The 27,448-nt window shown below is 35.5% G+C and overlaps 2 protein-coding genes across 6 annotated transcripts in view; both read right to left on the bottom strand.

The window, feature by feature from the left end:
- Positions 1-10,252, bottom strand: part of LOC108967647 (probable serine/threonine-protein kinase DDB_G0282963) — an 11,851-nt gene extending 1,599 nt beyond the window's left edge. Inside the window, exons 1-7 of one of the 5 annotated variants that reach the window (XM_018931209.1) lie at positions 10,035-10,252; positions 9,567-9,781; positions 9,268-9,487; positions 8,203-9,152; positions 7,549-8,127; positions 7,221-7,476; positions 712-2,681 (exon numbers count right to left, since the gene is read on the bottom strand). In XM_018931209.1, coding sequence (XP_018786754.1) covers positions 712-2,681; positions 7,221-7,476; positions 7,549-8,127; positions 8,203-9,152; positions 9,268-9,442 — 3,930 coding nt within the window. In that variant the 5' untranslated portion in view covers positions 9,443-9,487; positions 9,567-9,781; positions 10,035-10,252. Of the gene's footprint in view, positions 1-56; positions 2,682-7,220; positions 7,477-7,548; positions 8,128-8,202; positions 9,153-9,267; positions 9,782-10,034 lie in introns of those variants that run through there. The other 4 variants (XM_018931207.1, XM_018931205.1, XM_018931208.1 and 1 more) reach the window with 4 other exon arrangements.
- Positions 10,253-14,721: 4,469 nt separating this feature from the next.
- LOC108967646 overlaps positions 14,722-27,448 on the bottom strand; it is a 97,025-nt gene continuing 84,298 nt past the window's right edge. Inside the window, exons 4-11 of the mRNA XM_018931204.1 lie at positions 25,450-25,766; positions 24,028-25,252; positions 23,798-23,938; positions 22,025-22,149; positions 21,766-21,894; positions 20,843-21,561; positions 20,560-20,725; positions 14,722-17,723 (exon numbers count right to left, since the gene is read on the bottom strand). Coding sequence (XP_018786749.1) covers positions 15,333-17,723; positions 20,560-20,725; positions 20,843-21,561; positions 21,766-21,894; positions 22,025-22,149; positions 23,798-23,938; positions 24,028-25,252; positions 25,450-25,766 — 5,213 coding nt within the window. The 3' untranslated portion in view covers positions 14,722-15,332. The remainder of the gene's footprint in view (positions 17,724-20,559; positions 20,726-20,842; positions 21,562-21,765; positions 21,895-22,024; positions 22,150-23,797; positions 23,939-24,027; positions 25,253-25,449; positions 25,767-27,448) is intronic.

Raw genomic sequence — 27,448 nt, 5'->3', positions numbered from 1 at the left:
AGAAAAGAAAAAAAAACTTAAAAAAATCAAATAAATAAAATAAAAAAAATAATTACTCTATTTTTTGCGTGAACTTTAATCAAACATATATTCAACAGTTTATACGCCGCTGGGTACATAAAAAACGCAGCACATTGAATTTGGTTAACAAGAATTAATTGAAAAAGTTAGGAGGAGAGGGGAGCAATGGTAAACATACATATGTATTAGCGTTCATGTAACTAAGTGCTCTAATTTTACTAAGCTAAGCAACGATCTAAAGGTAATAACAGAAAAAATCCTTTACGCTTCAGCCGATTGGGGCATCATGTCTAAGGATTTACACACTTGCGACATAATTTCGTTATTTTGCCAATTTCACGCCTAAAGTCTTACTTTTCACATTTCTACACTTTATCGTAAAACTATAAAGTTGCGCAGTTGTGTGATGATAACGCCTTGCAGGTGACTCTATGTGAGGATATCGTGAATGGTTGTGGCGGCAGCAGCTGTAACGGGACTAGCGTTTGGTAAGTGCGTTCGATAGGAATGTGCCAGCGTTGTGCGACCGCGGTTGTGCGTCTGCTCGCAATTTAATAAACGTCATTTTTTGCTATTAAAACTCGTTTTCGGCAGCACATTGACGAAAGCGGTATGCACTGGCAAAGCGGGCGCCACAAAACCCAAATCGGGTATTAGTGAAATGCTCGGCGCCACACGAGCACTGCCTACCTGTAATGGTGAGTATGATGTATTGGAATGTTGTTGCATATGGTTCATATTGACATTGTTGCTGTTAATCAGAGCGTTTTGTGGACGGTTTGTTACAGGCGCCGTGGAGAAATCCTGCATTATATGTATTTGCTGTTGTAGTTGCAACTGTTGCTGCTGCGGCGTTAAGGGTGATGTGCGCGTCTGCATGGTCGCCTGCTGGTGGTACAGACCGAGCGGATTATTGTAGAAGTTGGCGTTTTGCCAGGCGGCGCTGTTGAATTGGGGCGCATGTGTGGCGGGCATATAGGATGCCGCGTGCTGTTGCTGTGTGGCGGCTGACGTAGGTGTTGGTGTGCTCGACACGAAGTCGGACCAATCATCATCATTACTGTTACTGTTGGTGTTGCTATTGCTGTTGCTGTTGTAGGCATTACTGCGGGCGCTAATGTGCGCGCTGTTGGCAGACGCATGCGCAGTTGACTTGTGTTGTGGTGTTGGCGTTAGTGTCCGTTGGGCGTTTATGTTTGGTTGTTGATGACGAGGCGTGCGCATTGCATTATTGCTGTTGTTGGCACTGTTGATATGCACATCGGTTATGCGCTTTTGCGTTATGACCAGTTGATTGTTATTGTTGCTTTTGTTATTGCTATTATTGTTATTGTTGAGGCGACTTGCATTATTTGGCAATTGTGGCGTCACCGGCACCGACACAAACTCCGACCAGTAGTCATCGTTGAGTGTGGAGTCCTGCTCCTTCAACGCTACAGAAGCGCTTATAGAGATCGACTTATTTTTCGTATGCTTTTCCGCATATGTATGTAGTGGCGATGTTTTTTGTGAAGTGTTTACATCTTTACCTGCAGCCGGTATTTTGGGCTGTGAGAAGAGCTCTTCAATACGCGCCAATTCATCGGGATTAATATTGGCCGAGGAGTCCCCCCATTCAATGGTGGGTGTGGTCTTCGATGTCGCCGTATTGTTTGTGCTGATGGGTATAGCTTGAGGCAACAGTATGGCTGGACTGAGTATCATATTGTCAACTAACGACGGCGAGCTCGTACGACTTGGTGTATTACTAGCTTCTTTTGTCTTGGAAACGGCTGCGGGCAGGACGGATGGTAGGGTACTGAGTGTCGTTTTAGCATTTAATTCCGCGGGGAACTTGGGCGTTATTGTACTGGCGGGTAAACTGGTGCCAAAATGTGTATCTGCCGCAGGCATAGTTGCCTTTGGAGGTGGTGGTACTGATTGAAACTCCGTAAACTCGGTAAACTCATCAGTGTCGAATTCGTTTGTTTGTTGTTGTGCTGGTATTTGTAAACTCACGGCACTCGGCTCACTGACTAACGTTGACGGTGCACCCATGGGCAACTCACTGGTGTATTCAGCAACCATCTCCAGACTAAAGCCGGGATTATACTCAACATCGCGATACTCTTTCTTCACCACTTTCTCGTCGATGATTATACCCGCTGCAGCAATTTCATAGTCAAAATCAATCGGCTCACTTCCTCCGACAGCAGCTTTGCCCGCTTTCACAGTTATAGCCAAATCGGTCTTCGAGGGCGTATAAATGTGTGTCTCTTTTAAAGGTCCCGCATAGGTGGACGTCACCACCGTTTCATCGTCATCATCGCCGACGATATTAGCGGCCAAACGTAATGTTGTCATAGTTTTACTATTGTCATAGGGTTTGCTGTTACTTATACTGCTGCCAGACGTGCTGCTACTGATGCTGTTAATGCCTGATTCGGCTGTTGTGAACTGAAATGCGGCATTGTCCAGTGTTATTGGCGACGGACAAACATCTCTGTTTGGCGTTGCCGTCAGTTCGTTATCGTTTTTGCTTAAGGTTTCTGAAATGTTATCCCCGACGTTTGTAGTGGTTGTATGCGATTGATACTCGTCATCGGGTGCATCAAGCCGTGTAACAGCCGGCGGCGGCTGAACCGCTTCAGTCTCTCGCGCGTTTGTCTCGCCCTTAGCCCCTGTAATGAAGCAATACTTTTTAGTTTTTTTGTTTATAGTTATATTTGGAGGCATTTCATTTGAAGTAAGCTTAAAAATGCTAAGAATAAAATTAAAATTTTAAAGTAAACAAAGCGTAGTAGTTACAAGAACGAAAGACATTTTATAATTATAATAATAAAATACACAATAAATAATATAAAAAAAATTAGCCATAAGGATCATAATTATCGGACCGATATATGGTATAACCCTGTCTCTAAAAAAAAAAACAAATTAAAGGCCAAATGAAATAGGGCTTTAATACATTTGAGCTTCTACTCTAATCTATAACTTTAGAGGGTAAAATTAAATATTTAGTATATTATATTACAAAAATAATGTAATTTGTTCTATATACCGTCATCTAAAATGCAAAATAACGTATCATCAAAAAATTCGAAATTGAGTATCTTATTCAAATCACATACATATGTGCAACATTTTCAGGTTCTGTGCTCATATTTGAACCAGTTGTGACAAATATTAAAATCTTTTCACTCTTTTTCCATTTTATTTCGCGTTTCATTCACGCACATGTTGTTACGTTATTTTGCATTTTAGGTGACGATGTGTATATGCTGTGTGGCTTAATTGTTTTAGAAGTTGTTTGTTAATAATGTTCGAAAAAGTAGAGAATGACATAACCTAAGATATATTTGGTTTCACTTAAGGGGTTATACCCACTTGTGAACTTAAAAATATATATTTTTGGCTAATATGCCGAATACAAATATTTGAAGATATGCTTCGATAATTTGAAGTCTATGCGGCAAAATGTTTCGTAGATATGGGTGTATTTGAAAAATAACACGAAAGGGACGACCGATCTGAAATTTTTTACACGACATATTTGTCAAGTAAGGATTCCAAAATATGTTTATTTTTCGAAAAAAAAAAAATTCGTTGAGGGAAATTTGTCTAAAATGAGACGACCGATTTGAAATTTTGACACGACCTTCTTAGATATATTTGTCAGGTAAAGATTAATCGATCGTAAAGAATTGAAGAAATAATATTTGTGGTAATTCCGATTTTTTAAGCCACTCTGAAGTGTAAATTTTTCTACAAAAAACGACGGATTCTTGTCCCATCGTCAAAAATCCAATTTTTGACTAGTCCTTCGATCATAACCTGCTTTCATCTATTGTAATATTTATTTTTTGTTTTGGACAAGATTGTTAATCAACAATATCCTTCGCATAGCCAGCCACATTTCAACGGAGGTCTTCTTGGAGATCGGCTCAGGGAAAATCAGAGAATCCAAAATTTTAAATACGAAAATGAATCGCCGATTTTTAAAGTATATACATTATTATTTTATTTTAAATTAATTTTAGTTATTTTAATTTCTTTTATTTATTACTTCTTTGAAAATATATGAAAAATTCTTTATTAAGAAAATGTTTAATACTTATGTACTCACTCTACCACTAAAGAGTATACATTTAACTTGTATAATATTTCTAAACAAAATAGTTAGAAATAAGTAATGCAGATTTTAGAAAATTATAAAAAGTGTGCTTTGGAAGAACTCAAAGGTTAGCTATTGTATAAAAAAAATCAATGGTGCACATAATTGAAGGCGTAGGTAGAATAGAGTAGGGCATATGACGCACATTTTCTCTTAAGAATTTAAAAGCATTTGAATTTTGCTGTCCATGCAATTTTGGGATAGTCGGTGGCTTGGTGTGTAAACAAATTCTTGCTTTCGGCTTTGTAAGCTACAAATGATGTGATAACTTAAGAAAAATGTTAAGGATTTCGTGTTTGTGTGATACGACATATTATTAGACAATAAGTTCCAATAAATGGTAGAAAAACAGAGTTAACGTGATTTTTCCAAAAGTTTATATGCAAATGATGGCAAAAAAGCTGAGACGAAATAGTTTGTACTTATATGTGATGATCATATTTTGGGGTTACCAAAAATTTGCGCAAATTGAATTTTGGAATATTGAAATATTATAACAAAATACTTGTGTGTTTTTGCACAAAGCAAAAAAGCCATGGTTAAACAGCGACTAACATTGAAGATAAATAATGTGATTTTAGTGAATGTTGTAGAAAAATTGTGTATAATTAAACACATTTGTTTACTGCAAACATTTTTCTCACGCATTCAGCGCGCTAAACGATTTTGAATTAATTTCAGAATTTTTAATTTTAGGTTAGAAATTATTTCGTCAAAGAAAAGGTGCGGCACATCCTCCTACCATAACCTACTGTATGAAAAATACCTTATTATATGCCACAACAACAAATATTTAACTTACTACTACAGTCCAGTAAGCGATTTGAGTTCGAGTGGAAGTTGACACATTCCAGTGATTTATTTGGGATGTAAGAATTAATACGAGTACAAATATCGTCGCATTTCAACGTTGCGTTCGATGATTCAGTAGTTTTGGGATTGGACATTGCATAATGTATTGTTGAATTTGCATTTATATACAGTTTATTGTTGTTGTCGTTGTTGTACGTAATTTTGTTGTTCATGGCAGTTGTGTGATTTTGATTAATAGCCAAAAAGTGATTAGTAAAATTGTTTAAATACAAAAACGAGTCCACGGTTGTATTGTTGATATTTCCAACGGGACCGTGAGCGATAAGCGTTTGCGGTGGTGAATCGTTGATGTTTGGAGGAGGCAAAGCATTGCGACCAGCGTTTGCATGTGTCAGTGCATTAGTGTTAGTAGCGTGTTGTTGTTTAGCATTTGGATAGAAAATGTGCGTTGAATTGGCGCATATAGTTGCATTATTATTGTTTAGTAATGATGGTGATGGTGATGGTGATTGTGATGATGATGATGATGGCAACAATGATGATAATGAAGTAGGTGCAGATAGTAATGAGCATGATTGAGCGGTGGCAGCCCAAGTGGGCGTTGTTATTATTATTGTTGTTGTTGTGTTAGTAGTTTTTGGCGTTAAATTAAGCCGTTGCATTTGTTTAATTAAGTTGTTATTAGCGATTATATTGTTGTTAGTGATAGTAGTAGTTGTTGTTGTAGTTGCAATTTGTTCCAACGTTGCACATGCAGAGAAGGAGGAGGAGGAGGAATCAACAGTTAAGTTATCAAGCTTAGTAGCCATCACCATAACTTGGTCTAGATCCAATAGTAAAGTGTGAACATGTGATGCTAGTCATTGTTTTTGTAATTCATCAGCATTGATTGCATTGTTATTGGTAACGAATAGTTGATTGGTTGGTGTGATTGTTAGTAGACAGATACACAAGTGTTTTGTTAATTAATTGACAAAATGAAAAATTGTTTAGTAAACAACTTAAATAAACACTAAAATTTATTATATAATAATAATTGGTAAATTGAGAGAAATTATTATTTGAAAGCGAACAATAAAAGTTGAAAAGGTATAAGATAAGAAAAGGCAAAATTGAGCAAGCAAATTAAAAAGCAATTGAACATTTTAGAAGCGGGTATAACCGTAAGCGGTGTCTACGCCAACAATGAAGAAGAATTTTTAGAAATATCTGAATTTGAACATACATAGAGATGTACCTATGTATGTGGCATACTTAATATACCAAGGTATAATATTGGGTAGTCGAAAAAGCTTTTCGTCAAAAATTGAAGTTTGAAATGCGAAAAAAAGTTTTCGTCTATCCAATATTATACATAAAAAAATAAATAAAAATATTATAAAAAAATAATTTCTTTTTTTTGTATAAAATTTCAATCGCGTTGTCATTCAGTTATAACGGTAAATAAATAACAGTTTTTAATATTTAACTGATTTGTCGTATTTTGCCACATATGTATGTATTCATATATACATTTTTATTTTAAATCCACAAATTAATATTAAAATTTATTTTAAACCATCTTTATAAATGTAAATTTGTGATAATACATATTTACTATTATTATGATGTGACTGCAATAATTCAACATTAAATTTACTTGAAAAATTTATAAAAAGTATCAATACAAATATATTTGATCATATTGCTAATTTTTAAGTGAAAACTAACACAAGCACAAGTTGAATGAAATATTTATCTAGCATAATGGCATTGGAAAATTATGTAACATTACAAACTTACACACATTTCGCACGCGTTAATATATTTGTACACTTATTTTCTCGCGCTTTTTGCTTTTAGCACAGTTGCATAGTTAAAAACGAAGCAATTTCCATGCAGTTTGCAAATATATAGGTCATAAAGTAAAAGTCATAAGTAAAGCAATTGTAAAGCATTTTTTACGATTTGAGAGTATAAGAACACACCTTTGCTTGGTGATAGGGCTTGAATTACACAAAATCAATTCACAAATAAAATAGAAAAAGTTTGCTCAAAACATACAAACATATACATGTTGCATTGAAACAAAATGAAGTTTGATATATAAAAAGGAATATGGAAAAAAATAGACACAAAGCGCATATCTGTCGCATGGCTTGCAGAGAAAGCATTTTACTTTTGTGATAGCTTTAGAATTGGAAGTGTGTTTTTATGGTTTCGTTTATTGAAAAGTTTATACAAACTTGCTTACCGTCAAGTGGATTCACCAAACCGGCGCCTTGCCAATCAAATTCAACATCAGGTACATCCGTTTTTTTCGCATAGTTGCTCATGTCTGCCTCGGCAGTGCTGCCACTGTTATTTATGCTATATTGCATTGAATCGGCATCGGCAAATGTTGTGTTTGGCACAGCGTTGGTTGTTTGTGGTTTCATTGGTTTTAGCGGATTAAAACTGAGATTGGCAGCAAAACGTGGCATTGATGGATTCCAATTGTCACCGAAGAGCTGGAAAAATTATGAAATTAAAAAGAGGTTTCAACGAAAAATATTAACTTTTTAATAAAAAATTAGCCTTACAATATTTCTCGAATCAATGCCAATCGAACGTATAAGGGCGTGTCGCATTTCAGATTGTGGCCATTGAAATTCTAAGGCTTTGGCAGCTTCTATTGCTTCAAAAGGAAGTGCATCGTTTATTTTGTTGGTGAATTTTGCTGCTTGTTGCAACTCATCATCATCATCAGCTGGACTTGCCTCTTCGGTTGGAAACATCATTTTTAGCGCTGTACTTAACCGATCACTTATATTGCCGTTGGCGGCAGTTGGCGTTGACGTAGTTGTTGGTGTTTGTACAACTGGTGTGGTAGCAGTGAATTGAGTTGCAGGTGTTTCATATGAAGCTTCCTCGAAATCGCCAAAGTCATCATCATTATCGAACGAATTTGCTTCAAACTCGTTTTCTTCAACACCATCAGGTTTTAATGTTGCTGATTGCGCATTGTTGTTATTGTGTTCCACTGTTATGCTTAAAGAATTCGATGCTGATATGATTGGTACAACAGTCGGTGTCGGTATTGGCGCTGGAGCTGAAGAAAAGTTCTGAAAATCATCAAAATCGTCGTCATCCTCGGCTGTGATAGCAGTATCTGCGGGTGGCTATGTGACGGAAAATACATTTAATATAATAATCATGTGAATATATTATTAAACTAATTACAAATATATATGTACCTCTATTAAATCCTGCATATTTTGGTTGCTATCAACGATCGGTGTCGTAATCAAATCATTCGTAACTAATCCGCTATTATCTCGGGGATTTATTAAATCGGACGCCGTTTCGAAATCGGCAAATTCACCGAAATCATCATCCTGCTCTTCTGGACCATTAAAATTTACATTCTCTGTTTTTGGTATATCATTCGTGATGTTGTTATTGTGGTTTGAAGAGTTATTCATATTTACATCGTCTGCAAGCGTTGAAAATTTTTCTCCTTGTGGTGACGGCGGTGTCTTAACAAGGTGAATTGCAAAAAAATCTTCCGAATCATTTTCAACATTATCCGCCAGAGGTGACGTTGGTGATATAGCCGACTTTTTAGGGGAATGATGACACTCCTCATCGCTACTATCATCGGCTAAATCTTCTAATAACACCAGTTCAGGTAACGGGGGAGAACTTTCTGTATTTGTGGCCATGAAACCACTTTTTACTTCAATTTCTAGTTCTTTTGTTGCTACATCAGAATCTTCAATTTTACTATCTTGCTCAGTTGCAATTTCAGATAAGTTTTCTATTTCGCTTGAAGGTAGGTTTTGGGGAGTGCATGTAGTTGTTTTTACTTTCGCTTCGTTAGCATCAAAATCTAACTGTTTATAATCAGTACCAAATTCCTGCGCAGACGCTGTATCGGAATTATTAATAGATTTTAGTTCTCCGTCAATGGCTGTAGTTTCAGTATGATCGCTATCTACTGCAAATTTCTGTGTTACGTTATAATTGAACGTTTCATTTAGCTGCGTCTGCGTTTTGACTTCTTGATTTGCTATAGAATTGTTAAATTCAGAAGAATTTAATGATATAGGGCCAAAATCTTCTAAAGCGGGTGGGATATCCGTAAAACCACTGGTTGTTGATGAGCTTAGTTCAAACTGTAACGGTGTGCGGGGTAACGAAGATACTATAAAAATAGAGATATAAAAAATAAGACAATATTTATAAATACAATTTATATTACTATAAAAATTTCAAAAGGTTATATGAATACAATTTCTTTATTTCAGTAAATTTTTTACCTTCAGCATTGGTTGTATCCTCATTTATGTCTGTACCCAACGCAAAATCACCATAATCATCTTCATCTTCGAGAGTTAACGTGGGCGGCAAACCGGAATCGTCATCCTCTTCACCAAAATCTATTGGTGGCGGAGTGTTGCAAAGTAGCGGCGGTATCGGGGGTATGCCTGCCATGTCTTATAAATTCTCTCACTTTTATTGTATTTAAAGTTAATGTCTCTAGAATAATTAGCAACTGTTCTTGAAATTCATATTCAAATGCCAACAAACTTTTCTACTTGCAAACAATGAGACTCACTTTAAAGTACTTGAGCTGCACCTCAGTTTATTATCGTGAATGCGTCATCAAAACCAAAACCATATCACGCTCACCTTATCGAGTTTTGGCCACGTTAGGAAAGGGGAACGTAAGATTTATTATATGTATGTACACAGTGATTTTTTGCAGCAAGTCCGAATAAAAATAATTTTTTCGGGTAATGTGTTCAATGTTTAAAAATCTTGCGGCACCAACTATTAAAAGAAAACAAGTAAATGTAAAACAATAAGCTTAACAATTTTGTCATTTGTGTAAGATATATGACTTAATATATTGATTCAAATCAAGTTTTAAATGAAAACATACTGATGAATACTATAAACTTTTAACAACACTAACGATTTATTCGCGTAGAATTTCAATTATACTCAAGTTTTTGTTTATTCGTTTATAAAAGCATACAAAATATGTGTATGTACATATGTATGTATAATTGTGTATTTTCACCTTCACAAATCGCACCAGCTGGAAAGTTTTTTGTGTACCTATTTGACAATACTAGAGGGATTTGCCAAACCTTTCTGTTGTTTTGCATCCACGGCAGCGCTACACAAACTATTTGAATATTACACTCCTTTCTGTTTATTAAGCACGGTTCAAAAAACTTCATTTGTTTTTATTTAAGCATTTTTCGTAATATTATATTTTTTTATGACATTTTTCATCTCGAACAATTTTCCAAATATGCAAAGAGGTTGACATACCAACACTTGAATCAGAGAACGTACGTTCTCTGCTTGAATTAAATACTGAGTGCTGCCATGTATTTCCTTTGTTAAAATTTGTGATGATTGAATATGTCGCAAAGTCGTTGAATTTTTATTTAACTGTTATTTTTATTTAAATTGGCTTTATATAAATAATTAATAATCGATTTCAATACTTTTTAAAAGTCTTTTGGGAAAAAAATAAAATAAGAGGCAATGGCGATTGGCTTTTTAAAAAATTATTTTAGTAAACGGTGGCACTTATGTTTTCAGTTTTTCAGCTGGCTGCCTTCAATTTTCGCACCTGCTACAGAGAACGTATATAATTTACGATTTAGATTTAAGCAACGGTTCATAAAAATTTGCATCATCCTGTTCTCTGTATGACATTTCCTTTTGGCAGTTGGCGCATCGTCCTTCCGGAATTTCAATGTTAAATGCTTCTTTTAATTCAAATTGTGAAAAATCGCAGCGTCTTCTATTTATAAGTGGAAATTACAAAATATAGAATGATATAGAATAATAGTTGGTATTTATGTAAAAAATGAATAATGAAACCAGTGTAATAGGTGTATGTAATGAGCTTACCGTGGCTAACCTAGAAACAATGGCAAAAGTGAGAATAGCAGAATTTGTCGTTTTCATCATATTTATATGCCTTCCTGTGACATTTATGGGATATTTGGTAAGTATTTTCACATGTCTATATGCGTAACGCACAAAATATTGCAAAAGTTTTTAAGAAACCTAAGTTAGTTTCATTCGTTTTAACAAAATTAACTGTGGACTCAATTTCATTTCGGGTCGCCTCGCGCAGATCTTGAGCAGCTTAGCGCATATTTAATAATACTGCATTGATTATGTGTACCCAGTTGTTTAAGTATTTTATTTTTAAATAATATTGTGTATACATATATTCCAATTTCTTGTAGAAATGAATGAAAAACTCATCTGCTATCGTATGGATGCATGGAAATGTTTGGAAGAGTTTAGATCGAGGTTGCAAATAATGCATTAAAAAGTAATGTTTAATATTATTTTTTATTTTTTACTTTCTAATAGGAAAAATCTTAAGTAAAAATAATTTTAAAATTTTTAAACCCAAATATCTGATTGAAAAAAAAACCATATACATATGTAATTCCAAGCATTATTAAAATTTAAAGCAATTATTGTAGCACTCACTAAACTTGCACCTTTAAACAATTTATAATTTATCAATTTATATTTCTGATTTGGATTTAAAAATTGAATTTGCAATTTTACTTTTAAATTAAAAATTAAAGTTTTAAATATACAAAGCCCAACATTTAGATTTAATTATAAATCCCATTTTTAATCCAAGGAATGCCAATTTTCTAGTTTCTAAATATTTAGTTCCAAATCAAAAATTGAAACAATAATATTAAACCAAGATGTTGGATTTAAAAAACTCTAATTTTTAACCCAATTTTTTTAAATAAAAAATTCGTAAGCCTGATTAAAACTAATTAATACAAAAATTTTTACATCCAGTGTTGAGAAATTTGAGGTCTTCTTGTTAAAGCTTACTCGCGTAGTTTTCCAAAAATCACTAAGAAAAAAAAATATACACATTTTATATTTTTAATTTTATTTATTATTTGTTTTTGTAGTTTTTATTTATCATTAGTTTATCTTACGTCTATATCTTTTTGTTTATTAATTTACTTTACATGTACGTTAGCTAGCTTCTTCACATTAAGCTAATTTATTGTGTGTACGTGTGTGTGAGTGTGTTAATTAAGTATAACTACATACATAATTGTATGTTAAATATCATCTTTTATAGTAATTATAATAATAATATTTAAAATGTTTCACAGACACAAAATGATTAGGACATATTCGTTTCAGAGATTTCCTTCTCAATACATTTCACTCGCATATATTTACAAATACTTCGCAATAATTCACATATACGTATATAATATTAAAATAACATTGAAAGCATTGAATACATACAATACATATGTACAATATATTATATATGTATATGTATGTAGTTGCGGTAATTCTTGTTGCGTGGCATTAAATAAAATACTCGCTAAACTTATATTTCTTAACCGCTCCATCAACATATGGTACACATACAACACAACACATTAAAATGCACTTAGGACTAACAAGTACATATGTATGTACATTATGTACGCTTTGCTGTACTTAAGTTTACGCTATTAATGCATTACATAATTTATTTTCACATAGTTAATTGTAATTGACACAAAGATTCATAAGTCAGAATGATTTCATTTTATGCTATTTTTCCTGTTGTTTAACAAAAATTAATTATCTAAGTTTGGAAAATAATTTGCTTTTACTTTAATGCGCTTTTCATGAATTTCTAAGAGAAAATAGTTTGAAACTTCAAAAAAGGAATAAATGTTAAATGTTTGTTTGTCTGTAATTGCATTTGCATACGCCTATGTGTATGTGCTTGTGTTTACTTGAGTATTTTAAATATATATTTATATATATACATATTTATATGTATATATATGTATGCATGTTTTAAGTATATTTACTTATAAAATAATGTCTAAACCTAATTATTACAAGTCATTTTTTGCTTTGCTCTTAATCAATAATAATATTCACTGGAGTGCAAATATAAATTACAATCACAAAAATATTTATATTTAATTTATAAGTTGATTTCTGCTTATTTTGCTTGCTGTTTTTTTTTTTTTTTTTTTTTTTTTTTTTTTTTTTTTTTTTTTTTTTTTTTTTTAATGATTTTTTTTTTTTTTTTTTTTTTTTTTTTTTTTTTTTTTTTTTTTTTGTTATGCTCGTAGTAATTAATGAAGACATTATCGACGGACAAGTGTGTTTGCGTTTTTTCGCTAATAGCAAGTGAGTGCATTGGGGCTGCCAACGGTCAGGTCAGTCTGCTTGAGTTGAGAGGGGAAAGCATTTTCATAACTTTTCAAACATATTTACATTTATTAAATAAAGCTGCGTGGGATTTCTAATTAGACTTAAAATATAAATAAAAATCCGTTAGAGTTTCAGTTAGAAAGCGGGAATAAAAAAAGTTATAAATAAAAACACTCGGAGAGAGTGCCATTTTTTAGAGTAAATTTGCTAGAGTGACGTCATTTGAGGTTTTTTTATGATTAGTTGAATATTTCGAGATTGTATGAGGTTATACAGAAGAAAGCCTAAAAAATAAGTGAAGCTGGTTGGAAGTTTTGAAAACAACACAGTTAGAAGAAGGCTCCTGATGAAATTGTAATTTAAATTTCTTACTAATAGTAGGATAAAAAACTACGAAGAAGAGTTGGAGTAGAATAAGTAAATATTTAAAACCCCTTAAAAAAGTTATATTCAACAATTTTTTATACGTTTTCTACGTTTCAATTGGATAAAGGGATTATATACAGTTAGAATTTTCAAAAAATCCATTCTATTTATTTTGTTTTCTTGATGTACATATTTTTAAGAATACACACAGAACTTTTCATATTGTTTCGGTGAATATTTTTAAAGTTAAAGGTAAATTTGAAAAGGCGTTTCAGAGTACTTGGAAGTACAAGACCAAAATTTAAACTTGTTTTTCTCAAAATAAGTCGATTAGTCTGAAATTTTAGTACAAGCTTCTTAAATATATTTTATAGTAATTAATTGAAGATTTTTTTCCATCGATAAATCTTTGATGTAAACAATTTAAGGCCGAAATTTCGGTCAGAAATAGATTTTTTAAAAACTGCCATTTTGTCAAAAAAAATTATTTTGCTTATTCCTTCAATATGCTTTACTAGATTTAAAATTAGTTTTTAGTTTTTTAATTTCAGAGTATCCAATTCAGAGATATAGTGGTCACTGCAAAACGTCTGTTTTGAGAGGAGTTCCGGAGATCAGCTGTAGTTCCTTTCAAAACAAATATTTTAACTAACACTAAGTCTTAAAATATAGTTAAAATATACCATAAAATGTGTACAAACTTTTGGATCAATAGATTTAAAAGTTTTCCTTGAAACAATTCTGGAAAATTCGCTTTTTCGGCGTTTAACTGTATATAACCCCTCAAAAGTTTTCCATAAACTTGAAAAAATAAAATAAAATAAATCAGAGTAGAATTCAAAAGTTAAAAAAATTTGTGTACACTATTTTTCGACATAATTCAGATTTATTTTGAAAAAAGTGATATCAAATGTTCGAGACTTTTTGTTATCGTTCGATAAACTTGTAAAAAAAAATAAATCGGAATGGATTTTCGAAATAAAAATATTATAGAAGCAAGTATAATCAAAAAAAGTGAAATCAAAATTCTTAGAGTTTTTGGTAACGTTCAAATGGGGAAAAATCACTATAGTACAAACAACCGCTTTCGATAATTTTTATTTAGATGTTATCGATAATTTATATTTAGATTTTTTAAATAAGTATTTAGTGTAAAACCCATAATAAAATTGTGATCAAACGATTTTTTTCCGATATTACAAATTTTGTTGTCGAAAATGATTTTTGAAATACTTGAGGTAATATTCAGATTTGATCGTATTGAGCGAACTTTTTTCTCCAATATTTAAATTATATAATTGAAACTAAGTTTTTCATATTTAAGACTTTTAAATGAAAAATGTTTATGCGTAGAATTAAAAGTTAGAAATTAAAAGGTATCGCTAAAATATTATGAAAAAATAATTTTTAAAGAGAATTGTTAAAAGGTGCTAAGTGGATAATATGGCTTTATTAGAGCGGATCAGAACGAAATCAAAGTTGCTCCTTTCCTGACACAATATTAAATCGATATTTTTTTTAGAAAAATAATTTATCGATTACACTTTGTTATCACTTGCAAAAGAAGCAAAAACAATTAAGAAACAATAATAATTTATATGTACGGGAAGCTACTTACAGTCGGTAAACAATGTGCTGAGTTTTTCTACATACATACATACATCCATTGACCGTTAATCACTATTAAATACCGTTGAATTGCTTTGCGTAAAGCACTTTCGACCAGCTTCCTACAGTACTCAAGCGCACATCTATTGCTTATAACTATTAACCCTTAACTAACTATATTCTCCACATCGGACAACAATACCTCCAAGTCGGATGGCAGTTCGTGCTCCCCTTCCATACGCCCCTGACCAATGTGGCTGGACGCCGTCGCCACAGACGGCAACGGCGGCGGATGATAGCTATGTTGCAGCTGTCTAATAGAATTGGAACGCTTTTGTTGCTGTTGTTGCAATTGTTGTTCCGTAGGGGCGGTGGCATTAGAATTGGCAGTGATGGCTAGTGATGGTGCTGTGGTGGAATGTGCGTTGCTACGACTACGTCGATGCTCATGGCGTAACGGTGCATGGTGGCTACTGTGGCTGGGATGGCTTGCATGACTACCTTGACTGCTGTGACTGGACTGACTACCTGCGACGACTAGTTGATCACCATCGGCTATCCGGTTGAAATTGCCCAAACCGCCATTGGTGTTGGCGGCGCTCGCATTTACGTTACTGCTGGCAGCGGCGCTCAGACTGACACGTGGTATGTTGCTGAAGCTGGTGCGCGCAGCCGGTAGAACCGCTGAGAAAGCATGGCCAGCCGAGCTCTGGCTTGCGGACTTTGGTTGGTGTTGGTTGGCGGTGCTGCTGGAGCTGCGTCGCAGCTGACGTTCCGTAGGCGCGGGCGTAACTATGGTGGCAGCAGCATTGCTGGCGTGTGTGGAAGTGGTTGTGTTGGTGGTTGCGGTGGCAATGGAGTTTTGTGGATCATTCGTGTAGATACTGGGCTGATATGTGGTGGCCGCGTTATTACTACGTAAATTCATATTAGAATTACTGCGCCGCGCCGCAATAGGCGGATCCTTACCATTTTTGGCGGCGCTATTAAGTTTCAGATTCAGACTGCTGCGTTTCTTTGATTTGGCTAGATGATTTTGATTTTGCGCCATTTGGCCAAGATTTTGTGTGCTACCGAAGTTGCGGCCCAAATTGGCTGTATTCGCCGCAGGCTGATGCGCGGTACTGCTTTCGCTCAGCTTGCGCGCATGGAGTGCATTTTGATTGGCGGTAAATGGATTATTGGCTGAAAACGAATTGGAGCGACTGTAGTTGTGTGCGCGTTGCTTTTGCAGTGCACCACCGATGGCGTGCGCATCGGACGTCAGCTTGCCGCTATTCGAACTAGCAGTCTTACTGGAAACACTTGCGCTTGCCGAGTTCGCCGCGACGCTGTTGCTTGCTGCCGCTTCATTGTTGGCAGGCATGGCAACGCGCATTTCGCCCGTGGCTGTGCTGCACAGCAGATTCTCGTAGAATGGATTCTCCATTTTGGAGGGCATGGTTTTCGGATTGAGCGTCTCATAGGTCGGTTCGTTTAAGGTTAGTATTTGATTGTCTTCGTTATTGTTACGGAGTAGTAGCGCAATGCGTTTGCATTTAACCTCGTCATTGCCACCGCTGCCAGAGTTCTTGCTACCCTCGCTATTTTGATTGCTGCTCTTGCGTTTGCTCTCGGCGCCGTTCGTACGTGTCGTCCGCTTAAGTTTGTTCGCTGCACCGCCAATTACATGCGTCTTCACCTTGGCATTCTTGGAGAGACGCAGCGCGAACTTAAATGGCGGCTTATACACCACTTGCAGTTTCACTTTGTCATTGACCAGATTCGTCACCGACTTGGACTTCTGCGGTGACTTTTGTACCAGACGTTCGGGTGTGGACTGTGATTTGCTCATCACTTTTCGTATTTTCGAAGAGTGTTCGATATGGGAAAGCGGTTGTACGACAATCGGCGACTCCAGCAGCCATTTCTGCACTTTGCCGAAGGTGTTGGTGTGCCCACTACCGCTAATGCTCGCCGCGTCCGGTCCACCGCGCGATGAATAATCAATGATTTCCTTGTTGTGCTTCTTAAAGCGCTTACTCTTTGCTTTCACTTCGTTCTCCAACTTAGCGCTGCTTCCTGCGGCCGCAAGTGGCGTGTTTAATGCTGCCGCAACTGGTGTGGACTTCAACGCAGCCGCGCCACCACCACTACCAACGCGATTTTTCTTGGTGCGCGTTGGCTTTACCACTACTTCTCCACTAGCACCGCCAGCTGCTGTTGCTGCTGCTGCTGCTGTATTGCTTGGTTTTCCACTACGGTTATGTGCGTACGTTGATTTCGCCGCTAACTCGGTTGCTTTGGAGGACGTCGCTTTGCCGCCGCTGCCGCTGCCTTTAGTTTTGCCAGCGCCTATATTGCCACTACTGCCGCTTCTGTGCGTGCTCTTACTTTTGTTGCTGCGCTCGCCGCGCACCTTTTTCTTGAACGGTACTTTTGTACGGACGGCCGTGTGCACGATGACGCCGTTGTTGTCGTCGGGTAGACGCACCGTTTCGGTGGTGGCGCTGTGTATGATGGTCACCGATTTTAGTTTCAGATTCGAGCGCTTCGCCAGCAGCTTCGTGCTGAGTATCTGTTTTGAGGGTGAATGAAAAAAATGAAAAAATTCCATAAATATGTTTGTAGTTTGTTCTCTAGGGAGTTTAATGCAATAAATATCTAGCTTACTTGATGATCTCTTACAAGATTTGTACATATTATAGTTTATTATGTAGAACATGTTTATAAATTTTGAAATAATAAAGATAGTAAATGTAATGTTAAATAAGTTAATTAAACACTGAAAAAGTGGTAGTTTTTACGTATTCCCAACGTTATATCCAACGTTATAGCCATCTATTCACATACCATGGGCACTTAGTTGCGCACTTAATAACAATGTTGATAAGGAAAACTGTAATGTCTTGTATATACGAGTATATTGTCTCTCGAATCAATAATCTAATGTACCTTAAAGAGCTACATGGTTTTACGGGTTTCAAAAAAATCTAATTTTTTTATTGTCTTATTAAATTCTACAATATCTCCAGCTGAAATTTTACACAGGTCTTTGAGATACAATTCTTACATAAAGACTTGGACGAAGTATGTTTTTTCGATTACAACTATTTAAAAAAAAAATGGCGCGAAATTTTCGCAAAAATTTCTTTTTTTTTATAAAAATGTCTGCCAAAAATCCAATTTTCAGTTGTTTTGTGTTTCGACAAAGTTCTATGTTAAGGTTTTTCACATTACATTGATCCTGTAAGGGGGGCGAGGGGGTCTGGTCACTGGAAATGGCGTCGCAATAGTCGAGTTCAAAATATTTGTTTCCAAAAATTTTAAAATTTCTTTGTTAATAGTGTATGTTTGTAACAATAAAAAATTCGAATAAAATATTTCATTTTATATATGTGAAAAAAGTTAATAAAAAAGGTTGTTTTTGACACGAGCAAACCCATGTAACCCCTTATGTCCCATCTTATAAATTTTTACCCGTGCTGATCCAATAAAACTAGGCTCACAAACTGTATCAATAAAAAAATTGTTTTCTAGATTTGGTCAACCTTTTTTGATGTTCGTGTAAAATTTGATCTTCATACTTTAATTGGTGTGTAATGTAACGAGGCGAAAAATTTGTTTGTCGAATTTTTGAAATAAAATTGAACAACAAAGTTACGAGAATCGTTGAAAATGTTACAGAAGAGTGGCGAACACAAATATTTGAGTGGCACTATTCAATCAGACAACGTCATAACGTTAAGGAAAATTTTACTCATGCGACTCGTTGTCCATCAACCTCTATTAATAATGATAATATCGAAAAATTGGGGTAGTGCTTAAAAATCGACCTGTGGGCTTAAGAGCCAGAGGATCTTAATAACTGTTGGATCGACTCAACACATTTTGGTTAACGTTTTGGGAATGCAGTGCCTCAATGCCACACTCGTTCCAAAAGACCTTATTCATTTGCAAAAGCAACAGCGAGAAAAGGTCACAAAAAAAGAAACTTGACAGCCTGGTTCTCAGCTACGTTTATCAGATGTACCAGTATGAGGCGTGGGTTTATGAATATGACGTCGACTTGTTGAGTATCCTACAATCTGAGAATGGCGCTCCAAAAATGTGTCGAAACCGCAAAACCCAAAACTTTGCTGGCTTCGGCACTGAAGGTCTTCTTAGCCGGATGCTTGTAACAAGCGTATGAAAAATTGGATTAACGGTTGACAGGCTTGTATTGGCTCAAGAGGCTATTTTAAGGGCGATCATAAAAAATTTGTTTTAAAATAAGAGATTGCTTTTTGTTAGTCCGGGTCAATTTTGATCGGATGCTATTAGGTTATATGTACACCACTTTTTAGAAGGTTAAAGCCATTCGTTAGAAAATATTATCATTTCTACCATAATCGATAGATTCGATCGTCAAACGATGGGGTTATATTACTATCAGTCGCCCACTTTCAATACTATAAATGATTTATGTAAACTTTGTCGCTTGAAAATTCTTAAAATATTGGGTATTCGAAAATGGAACTTTAAAAAATTTATATAAAATTTAAGGTCGTGAGAATTTCGTGGGATTGTTGAAGAAGAAGAAATCTATATTATTAAAAAAATTTATTTTGAAATTCATTACTTCTAGAAAGTGGTACAAAAAGTGTAAAATTTTGAAAAAGTTCGTTATTTTGAAAACCTCTCCGTTTGAAACTATCTCGCCAATCATTAAAACTTTGTAAACCACTTTTGAAAAATTGTAAAATTATGCCGAGGAAAAAGTTTTTTGAATGTTCGCATTTAATTTGGGATTGCATAAATGTACATGAGCATTGAAGTCATCTATGATCAGCAGAAAATATATATGAAATGATTGATTTAGTTACTATTTCTACAAATGCTCAATATATGACAAAACCGTTTTATTCTCAAAAAATGCACAGATAGATTTGTTTGTTGATCTAGCGATACAGCTTTCGATTATATAAGTACAGGCACTTACTATTCTCGCGTAATTGCATTGCAATCTTCTCTTCATACTCATCATTAAGCATTTTTGTTGCAACCTTCATGATCTTCGAAGATTGAAAAACAAATAATATTTTAATGTCAAACATTTTAGTACAAATCAAACTAAAATTTAAACAAAAAAAAAAAAAAATCGAAAATAATTTAAGAAAATATGAAATAATTTTGTATGGATTGATATTATATAATAATAGGAATATATCGTCACCTAAAATCCAAACTAATTTAACATCACATTTCATAAGTTTACGGGCGAAGGAAAATCGATATAATAAAATATTATATATTTAAACATTTTCACTTAAGTCAGTTGCGAATTGAACGTACTTTTATATATTATATTCTTTACGTGTGTGTTTCGTCGTTTATACTTAATTATGTGCTTTTATTAAGTCTGCTCAACTTACCAGCAACACGAATACGCCCAATGCCGCCAACACAACTGTGTACCAATTATGCTGTACCCATTTCTTAAATGTGGCAATGCTCTCCTCCGACAACAGTAATTTGCGTAGCGTAGCTAACGGTCCCGACGGATCAACTTCGCGACATTTTTGGAATACGTCACAATAGCTGGGAGAATAAAAAATGAAACAAGAGTAACAAAAAACAAACGTTCAATACACTCCCATATACATATCGAAACAGCACCGAAGCACACGTGGCATGTGGCATGTGCGCAACACTCACCCATTGTAATCGTTGCACGGCGTGCCCGGCTTTGCGTACATATCCGGCACATCAAATGGCGGCTCATTCCATTCAAACGAACTGCGACAGGCATTGCCCTCTCCGGGCAATTTACAACATAATTCGCACGATTTAATTTTGTCATCAGTCGGTCCCGGTATGCATTGGCATGACTCGAGGCCGTAGGCCAAACAAATACTACCCGTACACTCACCCATGTAACACACGAATTCTTTGTTACATATCGTCTTATTCGGTTTGTTCACCGATGGCGGACACTCCGGTCCGAGACCGTTACAGAAGCTCGGATCGCGACAGCCGTTGTCATCGCGACACTTATCGCCGAATTTCAATTTACAATCACCCGTACAGCATGGTCCCTGCGATGGACTGCACATGGCACGCGGCGTCAAAGTGCATGGTTTTTCGTCGATGCGCGGATGACGTGACATCGGGAAACAACATGTATCCTTGCAGTCCTCCTCCCAACCGCAGTCGCACTGTTCGTCACCCTCGACCACGCCGTTGCCGCAAATGGACGCCTGCGGTTCGGTGAAACAGCCTTTGGCGCTACGTGCTTTCGCATTTAGTACGGGTTCGATGGATTTTAGTGAACATGGTGAGAATTTGTTGTTGTTCTTTTTATCACCGGACGTGGCGCGCGCAAACATTATGAAATTACCATCCTCACCGCCGGGTGTGCACTGTTCCGGATCGTGCTGGTCAGCGAGCAAGTAGACAAAAGCATGAAAAGTGTGTAGGTCATAAAGGAAATTAGTTAAAGTGGAGCGAACAAAGAAACTATATATTATGGTGGTATAATTTTTTGGGTTTGCGAATTTTAAATAAATTTAAAAATGTATTCTTATGAAAATTTTAAAAGTAATTTTTATAACTAATTAACTTCAAAGTACTGCACTTACAGGTGATCCAAAATTATGTCCGATTTCATGTGCTAATGTCACATGCGATACGGCTGGAGGAACATGTTTACCGTAATTTAGTAGCGTGACAATGCCTGTGTTCAGCGACTTCAAAGAACCACGATAGTGCTGGAAAACAAAGCCAGTTTTATCATCTTTTCATCGAAAAGTAAAGTTTTGCTTATAGTGAAATTTTAAATTTGCTTTCTCAACATATAAAAATTATAAAATTGTCTAAAAAAAATATATTTTAACTTACCCCATTCTTCTCACACACGCCGCCGGCATTTTTGAGGTCACCAGTCCATGCCAAACCCAGAGTTCCCATCTCAAAGTCTCGATATGTAAACATGTAGGCCAGGCAAAAGGCGTCATAATCTTCCTCTAAATTAGTGAAAATAAAACAAATCGATATATAAAATATATAGAGGTTAAGTTTGTCAATAAAATCTTAAATTTCGTAATGTTTTAAGAATCATAACTATATTTAAAGTTGTTTGATGGAATTGTAACCTTATCGAATAAGATGACACGATTCCTTTGCGTATAAAATTTAGTACGTATATGTTAGTATTTTAGTAGTTTTCAGATCGGTTCTCAGGATATAAGCAGTTTTTGGGAACAAGTTACAATTTTTAAAGAAGTCAAAGGAAAAGTACTACAATATAGGAAATAGGATAGAGCGGATCCAGGTCATTATTACTTGTGAATTTGAAAAAAATCGAGTTTTTTTCCTATATATCAACTAAAAATTTATTTGAAAATATTCACCGAAAATTTGAAGTTGAACCGATATATATACATACATATATAGTTACGAAAATATAATCGTATTTGTAAGAATTTTTTTTTAGCTTAGTGTTAAAACTTTAGGCCGTGAAGAAAATTTCTCTGAAACGGTTAGATTTCGACATCCCTAGTTTTGACTAGTCCTCCGCTCATTACCTGTAATAATCTATTGTAATAATATTTTTTTCCAACTACCAATAAAAGTAATATTGAAAATATTACAGAACGTATTAAAAAGTGTTTCTTAAAGTATTTGTGAAGCCTGTATGGATTCATACATATGTATTTTTAAAATGTTTTGGAGTAGAGTTATCACTTATTCACAAAAGTAAAACAGAAAATCTTACAAAATGTATACCAAGCAAAATAAATATGGAATGCTCTCTGAAAAAATTTCAGAAATTTGATGATCAAGACCGGCACGTTACTTTGAATGGGAATCGCTACCGCACAATGATAGCCGAATAATTTCGGTCCGAATAGGATGATAAGAACTTGGAAAATTTGTGGTTCCAACAGGACGGCACCACAAGCGACACTGTGAATGTCACAACCGATTTATTGAAAACCAAGTTTGGTGAGCGTGTTGACTGGGCAATTGGCCGCCTCGGTCGGGCGATTTGACGCCGTTAGACTATTTCCTGTGGGGCAACGTCAAGTCGTCTATGTCAACAAGCCAGCAGCGATTGATGAACTTCGTATCGAATGTGAAATTGCGGAAGTATCGGGCGATTTAAGCTTGAAAACCGTCGTAAATTGGGTCTACTTCTGCAAGCGTGTCCGTGGTGGCCATCATATTGAATTTCATACACAATGACATCGAATGTACTTTCACAAGAATAAAGAATTTCATTGATATCCCTATCCATTTTTGTTTTATTAAAAAAAAACTTTTGTGGCATTCTTATTGAAAAACCCATTAGTATGGATATTTTTAGATTTCTACATATAATATTTTGAGTGGTGTTGCCATTATAAAAAAATTGCACGGAATTATGTATTATAAATTTTGTATGAATCGATTGGTATTCCAAAGTTTCGTTTTTTGTTATTTATATTTCTAATCTTACGGCTATAGTAATTAATAAATAATAATAATAGTAATAATAATAATAATAATAACCCAACGATTACCCTATGTAAGTAATATATGTGAACTTAAAATTGGATCATAGGAAAGACTTATTTTTATATTATCTAAAATATTGTACCATAACAAACACTAATTTTCTATATGGAATACCTGAAAAGAGTTCCAGAAACTTTTCCACACCGTAATTGCCCGGAAATCGATAGCTCGGATCCCTGACCGCGTTCATATTATGCACCTTGATGCGCTTGATCATGAATGTTATATTGTCTGGCTTGCCGTCGTTGTTGAAATCTTCGAAATTTATTAAAAGAAATGGAAGAAAATCAATTATTTATATACGCACATAAAAAACTGCTCCTTTGGCGCGCGCACAAACTCACCCGTATTTTTGTAGATCGAATTGGCGCGCTGCACATGACGCGTGATCGCCTCAATGCTGGCCTCGTCGGAACCCATCTTCTGAAAGAATGTGTGATCGGCTTGCAGATATAGCATGCACGTGATCTTGCGGTCATACATCGACTGTGCGCTATCCTTCGAATTTGTCTCGTACGCAGCATCACGGCCACGCCCACTTAGCAAATTCGTCATCAACATGCTATTGAAGTGTGGATTTTGTGGATTTGGCACTAGCATAATATCCGGATTATAATTATTCACGATGATGTTCGGCTTTTTGGTGGCGCCATTTTTTGTTATGATTTCGACGTGTGTCTTGTGACTGGGACGATCGTTGTTGTTGTTGGTGAACATGGTGGACCAATTCGTTTGAAAGAAATTGTTCGTGTCGAAGCGATTGTTATTGTTATTGTTGTTGTCATTGTAGTTATAATTGACGCCATTATTGCTGTTTGCATTGTTGTTGTTGTGGTTGCCACCGCCGTTGATGACAAAATCATAGGGATACGAACGATTATTGCTGTTGTTGCTGCTGCTATTATTATTATTATTGTTGTTGTTGTTGTTTTTATTGCTGTAAGTGCTAACGATGATATTCTTGTGCTTGGCATAGGTTTTGCGTAAGCCATTGTTATTGTTGTTGTTATTGTTATTATTGTTGTTGTAGTTCGTGTTGCTATTGCTATAACTATTGCCAGGATTGTAATTGTTCACAAGGATGTTGCGATTCTGCGCACCACCACCATGCGTGGACGCATTCGCAACAATGAGGGACGGAACATAAGTGTTGCCACTTCTCGTATTGCTGTTGCTATTGTTATCACTGTTGGCACTATTTACATTTCGCAGCAGGTCGCCGTATCTGTCGGTTGTTTCCCTATCAACAGCGGCTGCATTACGCCACGTTGTTGTTGTTGTCGTCGTCGCTGATTGCTGATATCTATTTCGTTGCTGTTCCCTATTATAGTTATACTCATGTTTATTGTTATTGTTGTTAGTCACACTTTTCGTTGTAGTGATCTCTTCACGATCTCGATCTCGATCCCGATCTGCATCTCGTTCCCGTTCGCGGTTCTTCCCACGCTCTTGCTCTCGAAAGCGACCACGACTGCCTCCACCCGCAAAAATGCTGAAGTCGTCGTTGTAGGGCACGTCCAAGTCCAATGGCAGCGGCGGATTTTGATGGTCATCGCTAGATGTAGCCAACTGCGTGCAGAGAAAAGATAAAATAATGGAAGCGTATAAAATGAAATGTGTGCAATCGATGAATGTCAATAGCATGTCAGTTGGGTCGTCGTCAAAAATGCCACGTCAATTGTGCGCAATTATGCTGCATTGTTCTTTGTGTTGTTGCTAAGTAAGTGAGTATTCGGGTAATTGGTTTTACTCTTTAAATTACATACCTCATCCGGCAGCCAACGCTTGTGACGCTCTAGCGACTTTGACGCTTCCGCTTCGTTGGTGACCGCTTTCCGTCGCTTCAGATCGTTCAGTAGCATGTCGCGTCGCAGTCGTTCACTAGCGCAGTGCTCGGCTGCGGCCGACTTGCGCATTTGCACATCACTGACTTTGTAAATGACACTGTGCACACCCGATGCGGGCAACTCGCTTGAATAGCGTTGCGCTGGCTCCACATAGTAGTGTTCACCGACCGTTTCGATGGTGCCATCGAGCAGATTGTCGCTGGTGAGAATGGCATGTACATGCGAGTTCTCATCACCTGAAATGCAAACAACACACATACATACATATAAGTAACTATTTATTATAATTGATATATGTGGCTACTAATCAAGTTAGGTTTTATGAAATAATGGGGCTCAGCATGTTTTATAGGCATAAATAACTGGAGTTGTAGTTATAATTATTATATAGTTTTAACACTCATGATCTCACTTAAGTGGTTGTTGGAGGTACAAATGCATCACTTCAAAGTATTGCTCAACTGAAGTTTTGTACAATATTGTCTTCAAAAGATTGAAAAAGTCTGGTCTATTGATAAAGGACAATGACTGCAAATAATTCCACAAGAAGTAGTCGAATGGTGTTAAATAACAATTTCTTTGACGCCATTCAATGTCAAATTGATGAATCTATCAGACCAAAAGCTACACCGAACTGTCAATTTAGGCGAATGTAATGGTTTTTCATAAATAATTTGTAGATTTTTTTCGCATTAGAATGGACAGTTTTGTTTATTTGCCGCATTACTCATTGGAGAAAAAATCGTTTTTTCAAGTTGTTTCGAGGCAAATTCAACAAACTCACGGCATTTACGGTAGTCTAATGGCTGCAGTTCTCGAGTGAGAATAATTTTATACGCATGCTAGCACAACTCCTTTCTCAAAATCTGCCAGGTTGTGGTTTGTAAACATTACTCAGTAAAATTAAAAAAAAAAAATATTACAAAATCATGATATATTATCCCTGTTGGAAAATCCGATATTTACTGTCAATTTGTGGATTTCATTCTAAAAGAACAGCGTCGGATTGGTGGCCAGGAATGAAGTAAATAAATCTTTGACACCTTGTTTTGTTAGGATTCGCTTTCCAGTGAAAGTGCTCTGCATCGACTGGAATAAATGCTAATCAGAAGAGACAAGGTCTGTAGTATAAGGCAGATGAAACTTCTTAGCCGTTAACTTTCTGAACCACGAAATACCGAACATTACCCAGGCGTCATGGACATTCGGCTTTGACGTTAATCTGTGTGGTTGGCCAGGTTTCACATAGGATATTTTGCATTTAGAATCGTTGTAATAGATCCATTTTTTATCACCAAACACAATCCGATGCAAGAACGACTTATTTTTTTAGCTTTAAGCAACTTTACTTCCAGGTTTTCTTCTGACATACAAAACTATCTTTCAAGGTTTCTTCACTTCAATTCATATGACATTTCATTTCTTCACTGGCTCTTTTTAAACATTTTGAAAAATTTTTTTGAGCGCCAATGACGCTTTTCGTCTTAAATGTTGAAAACCACTTCTGCCGACAAAATACAGTTTTCTTTATATTTAAAGAAGGAAAACTTGTCGCAAAAAGACAAAGTTGAATATTTTGAGTGGAAAAAATTTGTTGTTTCGGAATATGTTGGAACAATTAAATAATAATCTAGCTACGATTATAAATAAATCATTTAATAATATATATCCTGTCTCTTATACACATCTAGATGTGTATAAGAGACATGTTATCGACTGTTCATTGAGGGACATAAAGAACGTAATGTGAAAGTTCTACATTTTTTTCCAGGCTTGATTTAAAAATACCAGACTAAAATTTTAAATTAATATTTAAAATATTTTTTGAGTAGCAGCTTTTTAAAGTGGTTACGTTCAGGCCAATCAGCCTACCTAAACTATAACTAAAAGCCAAATCATTCGATAGTTTTTATTTATT

This window comes from Bactrocera latifrons, unplaced genomic scaffold (assembly GCF_001853355.1).
Source record: "Bactrocera latifrons isolate USDA-ARS-PBARC rearing strain unplaced genomic scaffold, ASM185335v1 scaffold_193, whole genome shotgun sequence".
In the NCBI taxonomy this organism is placed as follows: domain Eukaryota; kingdom Metazoa; phylum Arthropoda; class Insecta; order Diptera; family Tephritidae; genus Bactrocera; species Bactrocera latifrons.
Note: the sequence above shows the minus strand (reverse complement) of the source record. Positions and strands in the feature narration are given on the sequence as shown.